The sequence below is a fragment of the Oncorhynchus gorbuscha genome, linkage group LG06, assembly GCF_021184085.1.
Source record: "Oncorhynchus gorbuscha isolate QuinsamMale2020 ecotype Even-year linkage group LG06, OgorEven_v1.0, whole genome shotgun sequence".
Taxonomy (NCBI): Eukaryota; Metazoa; Chordata; class Actinopteri; order Salmoniformes; family Salmonidae; genus Oncorhynchus; species Oncorhynchus gorbuscha.
In genome coordinates, this window is record NC_060178.1 from 72,019,757 (window position 1) to 72,031,111 (window position 11,355).

The window sequence follows — 11,355 nt, forward strand, 5'->3', positions numbered from 1 at the left end:
AAAACTGTTATCCCCCCCCTACACAGTTTAAAGGTTTAGCTCATTTTAAAACCATTTAAAAATATCTTACGTTTTACAAGGCTCACATATCAGACATCTGTCTCAGGCACTGACATTAATAGTCCTCCTAATCGATTATTGCATATCGGTCATCAGCACAATTGAGAGTAGACTAGCCTATGCACAACCTATGACCTAGAGAGTTGATTGTTATTTCAGCATAATCGCATGCTTCATACATTTCAATAGGCTCTCGTGACGCTTGACCAAATTTGCGTTTGAACATTTGTCACTTATTATTTATAGACTACGTCGTTCGAGAGCACAACCGAACGTCTTTGTTCCCACATTAGAAAACATTTTTGATAGCCGTTTTAAGTAGTTCAGAGTGTAACATTGTTTCTCGAAGGCATCCAGAGCGAGCGCCCTTATATCATTACTGTGAGAAATGTTCTTTCATACAAACGATCTTTACACAGGTCCTGGAATAAATATTTTTTCATATTTAAAAAAATTAATCAATTATACGGTAACACACATTTTTCCATTGCGCATAACTTAAATACACTATTGAGGCATTATCGGACTGATGCACAGTGTTAATTCCATAGTTATGTTTGTCGAATTCCACGAATTCAATGATAGTAATAGGCATATGTCGTTTTCCTGATTGAATATGGACGATTGTATTGGTACACGATTATCTACTGTGGACTTGTATTAGTTTAACTGATGCACAGCAACAAAAGCCATCCATTTTTGTAATTTTGGAGGAACTCAATATTTTTACAAGTGTTCTATATTGACAACAAACTGTTTTTGAACTTAAAAAATATAGGGTCCTTACAGGACCTTCGGCAATCCATTCAATCCAACAAGTTTGGAGAGCGTGTTGAGTTTAATCAATTCAGAACGTCGAGATGGAGCCCAACTCACCGAAGGTAACGTACTAACATAATCATACACCATCATATTCTACTTTCGCATAATATTAACAATTTGGAGACAGCTAATTTACAATACTTGTATGTTTTGTGGTTTTTACATATTAATATATAGTTACATGGTTCTAAATCAGTCAGGTGTTATTAGTGCGTTATTTAAGGATTTGTCAAGCCATAGTCATTGCGCATGTCGTGCGATTTAATGGGTTTCCTCATTTATTGAATATGAATAAGTCATTAATTAAGTTGTTTATTGTTATTTTCTCCACAGTGGGTAGGCTCTTCTTGCGGTTTACACGGACCATATATATTCTACAAGGCGTTTAAATTTCACCGGGACAGTAAACCAAGAATTCTGTCCCTCGGAGACTTTTTCTTCGTGAGATGTAAGCCTGGGGATCCGATTTGCATAGCGGAGCTACAGCTGTTATGGGAGGAAAGGACTACTAAGCAACTTTTATCAAGCTCAAAACTTTATTTCTTACCCGAAGATACTCCCTCGGGAAGGACAGTTGGCCATGGAGAGGTAATGACCTTCTTTTGCTCTCATGACGTGCCTTATGCTGCCAAATGAATAACAGCGTACAGACTAACAAATATTCTGTGTTGATAAATCAATGTGGCATTTTCTGCATTCTTTGGTCATTAATTGTATAATATGCGCATGCATTATGTGATTCCCACATGGATCCATCACAAACGGCATGTGTCTATTACTGTGTTATTGTCTACTTAGCCTATTTGTTCATTGTGTCGACTGCTGAATGTGCAGTTCAATCTTATCCAGCTGTGCGTAATAACGCTGGTGCGGGGATAATTGTATTAGGGGAAGAAAAACCCCTATAGCCTACGAATCCAGAGTTTGTCATTTTATTTCACATTGGTGACATATAGGAGGAAATTGCGAAATGCATGAGATCAAAACTCCTAGATTCAACAACAGAGTCTTTCATCATAGCATATGAATGGTTGCTGAATACGTCCACACGACCTATTGAAAACGAGTGCTAACATGTCTAACGAACGTTACTTAATCATTTAAAAAATGTCTATGAAATCATTCGCATTCCTAACGATATGATATTGTTGTCAGATCAAATGTACTGCCCTCTTACCCGAGGATTAGGACAGGTCGAAATGCCAAAGCATTACAAAAGGACACTTACTGTAGTCCGATATGTTGGCATTAGCAATATGATTAACTGAGGCATTTTACTAAGTGGCCAAATATGACGCCTGTATCACATTTCATAAGCGCGTGGCAGAGAGCGAAAAAGCTTGGGTTAGTTTTGTATATGCTTTTCTTGTGCGGTATACGAAAGAATCACATATTTTCTATATGCCACTGTAACCTACCCAAATACTCTATTCGACACAACATCAAATTGAAATATTTTTTCGATCACTTGATTTTATGGTCACATGAAATATGCCTGCAGTTGCCATTAGGGAGGACAAAGCCTGTTTTGTATTTGATTAGCAATGCAAACATAACCGTCTTTTCCTTTGCTGATGGTAAGCATTCTTTCCTCTTGAGTAATACAGTAGCTATCACATTTCCTTTTCATGAGAAAGGTATTTATAGTGGATGTTGCTATGAATAAATGTAACTTAATCCTTTTTTCTTCTTTACTCAACCAGGATCATCCAAATCCTTCATTTGCATTATCCTTTACACAATGTAATGACTTTGTAATTACATTGAGTGCATGCACAGTCCATCATTTAGAAACACACTTCTGCAATAAGGACAAGTCAGCCCCACCCCTTGAGAAGCCTGATTTACATTGTAAAGCGGTAACATCCACATGATTGGATATCTGGACAATATTATTTGACTCCTTCCAGGATCAAACGACAGATAGACTCCAGTGTGTTGGTAGTGGTAAATTGATAGTTATAGCCTACAGCACAGCTGAAGTAGAGTATGACATAACATATGATGATATCTAAAACTGTGATGTTGATGCCAAAATCATGACCCCATTAAATGTGATTTTAAACTTGATTACATTGGACATTTACTCAAACAGGTAAACTGGCTGCAGTTATTACTCGTCAGTTCATTATATTTATGCAAATCTGCATAGCCTGAGACAGCTTTCAATTTCTAAGATTTACTTCGTAGTTATATCCTCTGACTAATGGGTATGTCTAAGACTACATATTTACAGCACAAATGTGCACATGTCATGAGTACAATAAGTGTTTTCCTCAGTGTGATAAAAGGAGGTTATAAATCTCTCTGGATATCCCTTCTTGAGTTCAATGCTCAACGCATTATGTCATTTCCCCTCTGGCTCGGGTATTTGTATGCTTTAGCCCCTCCCAGTGTAGGCAGGGACAAGAGAAACCCATGTCCTACTGTGCTCATTTTGCATTCGCTGACAAACCCTCTACTCCACTAGCTAAAAAATGCCTGCATGCTAATGTGAAAAGGCATTGTGTTGTGTGGCACACCCATTGTGAATATCATACAACCTCTATTTGTCTCTCTGCATTCTGTGGTCTGAGAACCGCCTATTGCAAAACAGTCACATGCGTTAAACTACTTATTGAGTGACACAGTATTAGGTATTGCCCTCAACGCCCCCCTCCGGTACATGTTGGCTCAATACACTGTCTTTATTTGGCTCATGTTTCAAGAGAGCTGTTTTAGATAACACTTACAGCTACAACCGCCAAAGTGCTGCTACAGCTAATTGCTTAGGCCTTATCTTTGCAGTACTCCAGGTGCCCTTCGTGGAAATGGAAAATTGGCAAGTAGTGTGGTATTTTTGCATCATAAGCTAATAATTTGTTATTATCTCGGATGTCACTGCTTCTCCACTCTATTACTATAAATGACAAAGCAGTGAGGTAGGAAAGCAGTGACTGCAGCAGTTTTATTGATTGCAGTAGAAATAAATGGTGGAATCTGTCCAGAATCAGCTTTGGTTCAAGGCAAAAATCCATACGGGTTGTGTTTGAGTGCTTGGGACATGTTTGTAGGGAAATCAGATGATATATTGTTTATTTGCTTTTTCTCAGATTTTCCTGGAGGGAGTATGTTTGCAAAAGTCATTTTCCAGTTATTTTATCTGGTGGTCCAGATATTCAAACAATAACTCAATAGAAGGTGTTATAACGACTTATACTACATGACCAAAAGTATGTGTACATCAGCACGTCGTACATCTCATTCCAATATCAATGTGTATTAATATGGATTTGGTCCCCCTTTGCTGCTATAACAGCCTCCACTCTTCTGGGAAGGCTTTCCACCTGATGTTGGAACATTGTAGCGGGAACTTGCTTCCATTAAGCCACAAGACCATTAGTGAGGTTGGGCGCTGATGTTGGGCGATTAGGCCTGGCTCGTAGTCTGCGTTCCAATTCATCCCAAAGGTGATTGATAGTGTTGAGGTCAGGTCTCTGTGCAGGCCAGTCAAGTTCTACCACACCGATCTCAGCAAACCATTTCTGTATGTACCTCGCTTTGTACACAGGGATATTGTCATGATGAAACAGGTAAGGGCCTACCCCAAACTGTTGCCACAAAGTTGGAAGCACAGAATTGTCTAAAATGTAATTGTATGCTGTAGCGTTAAGATTTCCCTTCACTGGAACAAAGGGGCCTAGCCCGAACCATGAAAAACAGCCCCACACTATTATTCCTCCTCCACCAAACTTTACAGTTGACAGTATGCATTGGGGCGGGTAGCGTACTCCTGGCATCTATAAAACCCAGATTTGTCCGTCGGACTGCCAGATGGTGCAGCGTGATTCATCACTCCAGAGAACGCGTTTCCACTGCTCCAGAGTTCAATGGCGGTGAGCTTTACACTACTCCAGACAACGCTTGACATTGTGCATGTGATCTTAGGCTTGTGTGCGGCTACTCAGCCATGGAAACCCATTTCATGAAACTCCCGACGAATAGTTATTGTGCTGACGTTGCTTCCCGAGGCAGTTTGGAACTCAGTAGTGAGTGTTACAACCTAGGACTGACCATTTTTACGCACTACTCGCTTCAGCACTCAGGGGTCCCGTTTTGGGAGCTTGTGTGGCCTACCACTTCGTGGCTGAGCCGTTGTTGCCCCTAGACATTTCCACTTCACAATAACAGCACTTAAGGTTGACTGGGGAAGTTCTAGCAGGGCAGACATTTGACAGTGCTACATTGAAGGTCAATGAGATATTCAGTAAGGCCATTCTACTGCAAATGCTGGTCTATGGAGATTGCATGGCTGTGTGCTCGATTGTATACACCTGTCAGCAACGTGTGTGGCTGAAATAGCCTAATCCACTAATTTGAAGGGGTTTCCACATATTTTTGTACATATAGTGTATGTGAGATGCTTACTGTTTAGTGAGCATAACACCAAATCACCCTATTCATTCAACAATGGCAGGAATTTGAGGCAGAGGGGGAGGGAGAAGCCATTAAGTCTGAACGTTGCCCTCAAGTGAATTCCTTTTGCGTTTCTAAAATACATGTAAATTATTATCTTGTTTTATGGCATTACTGGTGGTAATTTAAAATGTAATTTAAACTGGATGTCATGCACTTCAAAGAGAAACATCATTTTGGTTTATGTTATTTCCATACACATACATGAGTTTTTTATATTCTGCTATTCTTTGATATACTGTATGTAATGATGTGTTATAACAGTGACTTATCCCTCCACACATGAGAAATTGGTGGTATTTGGATTGGTTTACACCTTGTCATTGACAAACCACTAACATCAAACATTTCCCATAATGCATGACTCTAAGCCCCAAGCTATTGTGGATCATTATAACCTTAGAGGACTGAAACCACAGATGAGATGTTTGAATGTACTTAGCATATTTTCATTCTTTAGTGAATGCTCATAGCACTGCTTCAGCCTGATATGATTTAGTCTTTGATTACACACCCCACAGTCAAACTAAGTCAGATAGTATTCAGTACTGTGTGTTTTAAGTATTTTTGAAATGACACACTGTACAAAACAACATGGTAGCTGCTTATAGTTTATAGCATATCTGATCGCCAATATCTTGCAGGCATATACATTGCAGGCATAAAACAACTATTTAACCCAGTTCCATTTTTAAACAGTCTCAGTAGAATATATTAGCCCCCTAGCATCTCCTGGCCTCTTTTTTTTAGATAGTTGAGTTTGTTTTGAGACACTGTAGCCAAGGTCAGTGCTGAGGAGGAAAGATAATGAACTCATATTGCATTTCACTCCCTCAGCCGAGCGCACCATGGAGCATTGTTCATGTCACCATGCCCATTACTCAATTACTAATCTCCTTTTGGCCCAAGGAATTCCTGGGTTGACCCCCTGAGCCACCAGACTGAAACCTTCTCAGCATGACAGGGGCTGTCTGTGGGACTCTTGACTCTTAACTGAAAGACCTGTCCAACCAATGTACCACTTTGCCCTACAATGGTGACATTAAGGAATATCCCTCACAGTTCAAAAACTGTGGTGTTCCTTTTACAGAATGATATGTAATAATATGGATTTTATGGAACTTGACAGATCATGCGATTATTGTGTAGTACCATTAATGGTTGAATTTTAACAGTCATAAAAGCACACTGTTTCTTTGTAGTCAATAGGGCCTTCAACTCTACTTTAGATTGCTTTGACGCTAAGATTTCTCTTTAGATCTAGTCTTCCTAACATTACATATAGACTTCCCTTGTGACCTCTGCTTCATGTCAATGCATCTGGAGCTTCAAGCACATCTGAAACTGGCTAATGACTCATTATCACCTAATTGATATACTGTATCATTTATTAGTAGTCCTGGGAACGTTAATTGCTCTTACACAGTTGACATTCTATACATGTTATATAAGCTCTCATATATTATTTGTTTTAAAGTTTAAAAAAAAGGGGTCAATCAAATCCAGTATGTCCTGCAGGGGTTAAAGTAGATTACGTTTCTTACAGGTATGGAACACCCAAGTGCACGCACGCATTTCACAAAAAAATATCCAACTACAAAAATGACAGGGTAGCCTACTCTGCTGACACTGACAAACAGATCAATAAAAACCGATGTTGTCTGATCCGTATAATCGGCCTATGAAAAGAGGAGACACAAATACAAAGATGTCCATCTATCCTGGAGGAGGAAATTATTGTCCAAAAACAAACAAAGGTGGCACTGACCCAATGATAAAGACAGTGAATATGCACACTCACCGGGGATATGGCCGATATTCTCCACCGGTGCCAATTAAGTTATGAATTTTGATAACTAATAGACAGTCTTTTCATTGTCATCTCTTTACAGCAATAGCCATATGCTTTTCATTTAAAAAAAGTGATTCTGTTTGTAAATATTGTTATATGCCTGGCTGGGTCTCTCTGCTTTTCACTGACAGTCGCAACTCAACAAAGATCTATTTAGAATTTGCAGCGCGCACTCCCCAAATTGCGGGCCCTTCTAACTGTAGGCTATGCAAAACAAAATGTAAGCAGATTATCCTCTATGGCCAAATCATGCTTTCTGGTGTAGGAGCCTATTTTGAATTGTATTTATGTATATACAGGAGTAAGCTAATTAGGCTGTAGAATTTTGGGACTTACATTTACTTTAGAGAAAGTTTAGCTTCCCCTATCCTTATGGACATGCTGCCTATACCATTTAATGTGGCATAAACACAACCAGTCATTATATTTTCAACTGATTATCAAACTATCACTTAAGAAAGATGCTCCGGTAGGTTACCTGTGCACATTCGTTCACTCAGAAAATAATTTCAACATCCAAACCCCAACAGTGCACCCGCAATTTGATGAATGGAAAGAGACATCAGTTACAAAACACCATGTGTATTGTAATGCCATTCTGCGATTAACATTAGGCCTACATTAGGCCTGAACTGATGCATCGACTGTTGTCCATGCATGCCTCGGTCTCGGCCACTCATCTCCGCCTTGACAAAATGTGTTCTTCTCAAACCACCGCAATTTGGAGGGTATACCACCCAGTTTCCAGTCAATTCGCACATGTTTCATGTGGCTGACATGCAGTAATGTTAAATTAAGGTGTCCTATCACTTTCCTATCGTTTTTTTGGGCATGTTTTATTCATTTTGATAGGCTCACGTTTACCGGTACGGCGTACCTCCACTATTTATTTTGCCATGACTCTAACAGACCATATTGCCTTTCTTTCACTCTTGATGTCCTATATTATTAATCATGAACCTTTTGTAATAAATCACATTGTAATATTATTGCTCCATAAACATCTAAGGTTGTTGTAAACCTATTGTATCGTATGACAAAGAGCATGAAATGATATAGCAGCAACCTCTTGTGAATTGTTTTATTTGAAGTGTCACTTCTTTCCATTGGTAGCCTCATGAGACCTCTGACCTATATATGCAGCTTGGTGGTTTTATCTTCCAGTTCCTTCCACTATCAGTACCTTAACTCTTTATGGTAACTCATTGTGGATTTTTTACTGCATTTTAATGTGTGGTCTGTTCATTAACTAACTCATGTCACTCAAGTAAATCAAGTTACTAAACAGGATAGTTGGTAACATGCTGGCACCCACACCTGTCACATAAAATGTAATGATGTTAGATAATACTTTCTGCGAGAAAAACTATAAAGTATGTTATGAATACACTCACTCAAAATACATAATCCATTGTGAAATCTTCTGAGTGACGTAGTATCAAATATAATATATCCCCTATGATTTGCCAGTTTAGTATCTTTACGTAGGCAATTGCTTCAAAGCACAGTAAGAATTCCAGAGGATTTTTGGCTGCTGGCATCACTGCTTAACAATTTCAGCTATCTGCTGTTGATTGTTACTAAAATGGAGGTCTATGTTATGGAAATGTGTACCTAAAAAAAAGAGGCTTCCTTGCATCACGCCAGCACGCAAACAGTTTCAACCACCAACCAACCACCACTTGACACCTCATTATATGAGTGAAAAAAGTGAATGTCTTATGTTTCCGTTTACTGAGAAGACACTGCTATAGGAAGCTAACCATTACAGCTTTTCTTATTTACAGATTTGTTTTTGACTCAGTGTTCTTAGCAGTGGACGAGGATTGTGAAAATTTAGTCTGTATGAAGAGTAGTAAAGGCACTGTACAGATGTAGGATCTTAATTTGACACCCTGTTGCAGGAAATGCAAACTGGTAGTGTGTTTGAGGTTTAAAAAGGCTTCTTAAGTTTGTAATTTCCGCTTTCAAATTTTAGACTTGATTTGCCCTAACAAATAATGTATCGACCCCTACATAAATTAGAATCCACACAATCATTCTAATTTCCTGTTGCTGCAGGATTATGTTCCTGCTGTGAGAAAGTGGTCAAATTAAAAGAGTGTGTGTGTGTGTGTGTGTGTGTGTGTGTGTGTGTGTGTGTGTGTGTGTGTGTGTGTGTGTGTGTGTGTGTGTGTGTGTGTGTGTGTGTGTGTGTGTGTGTGTGTGTGTGTGTGTGTGTGTGTGTGTGTGTGTGTGTGTGTGTGTGTGAATGCTTAAAGATAGCTTCAAGGGAAAGGTGTACAGACAGATGTAAGGTAAGCGTTAAAAAGTGTGTTTCTCCAGATGGACACATCTGTCCTCCAGATTCTGCAGCTTAATAACAATCTCATACCACTCCGGCCCGATAACAAGCACAACAGCGCCCATTACTCCTCAAAATGAAACCACATTTCAACATTTCTATGTTACAATTTTTTCATTGGAATTCCTCAAAAGGGAAAGATTGAAAAGCTATTTTAGTTTGCCTCAAACAACTTGTTCAAGGGTGGTAGACTCGCTCTAATAGAATATTACATTTGAACAAAAGGTTGCTTAGAAAAGTTCACCCTAGTTACCATTGCATGTTATGACCCCATCTCTAATAGTAACTATTATATTAGTCTTAAGGTGGTGTTAGGAGTTGACATATCCATGTTAGTTATTTTCCTCCTGACCTCACACTCCCTGCCCTCGCACCTCTGATTCATAAGGGTTGGGTTAAATGCGGAAGACACATTTCGGTTGAATGCATTCAGTTGTGCAACTGACTAGGTATCCCCCTTCCCTTTCCTTCTCTTGTGTCTCTTATAGCATGAGGTTATTGCTGTGTCAGAGAAGGTGATTGTTCGGTTGGAGGACCTGGTGAAGTGGACAGTCCCAGAGTTTTCGGAATGGTCCCACGGGCTGCGGGCAGCGCCTCTGAAGCCCTCTGTCCTGAGGGAGCTGGGCACCAACGGACACAGAGAGGCCCTCCACAGATACAGGGAGAGCACCTTCACCAGCGGCCTCAACTTCAGAGACATCCAAAGGGAGAGGTCTCAACTGGGTGAGGGCAGCAGCTTTCCTGTCTTTCAAGCTGTTTTGTTTGGCTGTTGATCTGTAGTTTGAACAAGCACTAGAGTTATGATTGACATAATTTAAACATGGAATTATAACTGTAATTATAAACCTCTTATAGGCTTTGTATAAATAGTTACCAGTTTGGATTACACATCACTGTAAGAGCCACACATGCACAATAATACATGTATGACCAATTCAAAATGGTTTCATTATGCATTTATCTTTGCTCATGTTACATAATTGTAAAGTTATAATTGCATGCACATTCTGTATAATTGCCTCAGAGCTCTGACATCCTTAATTTGTATCATTGATGTCATTGAGGTATTTGATAGCTGCATTGTAGCAGTGGCGAACCGTGGCTATTGGACCTAGGTCTTCAGTGGGGGAAAATAATATTCCAACACGTTGTACCAATATAGCAACAGTTTATGCGCCCAACTGAATCAAACAGGCCTAAGGCTGAGCCATGCTTCGGGATGCCACTCACACAGAGGCAGCACCCGCATGGACAATGCTACCAGCAACAACAACCAAACTGGTAGCCTAATGCCATCACTGTCACACTATCATCAAAAGAGAAAACAGTGACACGTAAAAGGATGTACACTCTCATCCAATTGTGTACTACGTCATTCACAACAAATATATATTTTTAGCAATTTGTATGATATGTTACGAATCCAATTTGTACAATATCTTACGAATTTGTTGTGTGTAGCCTTTTTCACTCAATACCTCTGTCATCCAGTATACATGTTAAAAATTACAGATATTGTGATTGATAAGCACCTGAATTGGAACGCAATGGCTGTAGAGTAACATGCTACACATGTCAGAGCGCAGGTTCTCCGTTTCACAGCGCTGTATTCGTGTTGACAGATGTTATAAACTTGAGCGCCGTGCGACTTGAATATTCCCCATTCCTCCCTCTAATTGGCTACTTTTGCACATTTGTTGTTGTGTGAGTAATGGAAATGCTGTAAATAGAGACGAGTCTTTGTTCTGAAAGATGAGACATTGAAGATTATAATAAATACTGCTTTGATGTCATACAAGCAAGCCAAACACATGTGCACTTC

General features: G+C 39.5%; 1 protein-coding gene across 1 annotated transcript; it reads left to right on the top strand.

Annotated features, from left to right (window-relative positions):
• The first annotated feature begins 825 nt into the window (after window positions 1–825).
• LOC124038299 (AT-rich interactive domain-containing protein 5B-like) lies at window positions 826–10,316 on the top strand. The gene is made up of 3 exons (XM_046354010.1): window positions 826–941; window positions 1,216–1,470; window positions 10,022–10,316. The coding sequence occupies exons 1-3, from the start codon at window positions 921–923 to the stop codon at window positions 10,304–10,306; spliced, it is 561 nt and encodes a 186-aa protein (XP_046209966.1). The 5' UTR covers window positions 826–920; the 3' UTR covers window positions 10,307–10,316.
• Window positions 10,317–11,355: the final 1,039 nt, after the last annotated feature.

Excerpts from the sequence above, each read along its gene's own strand:
- LOC124038299 (XM_046354010.1), top strand. The coding sequence starts at position 921 with ATGGAGCCCAACTCACCGAAG. Across the intron at positions 942-1,215 it reads TGGAGCCCAACTCACCGAAG|TGGGTAGGCTCTTCTTGCGG; the intron begins GTAACGTACTAA and ends TTTTCTCCACAG. Across the intron at positions 1,471-10,021 it reads GGACAGTTGGCCATGGAGAG|CATGAGGTTATTGCTGTGTC; the intron begins GTAATGACCTTC and ends TGTCTCTTATAG.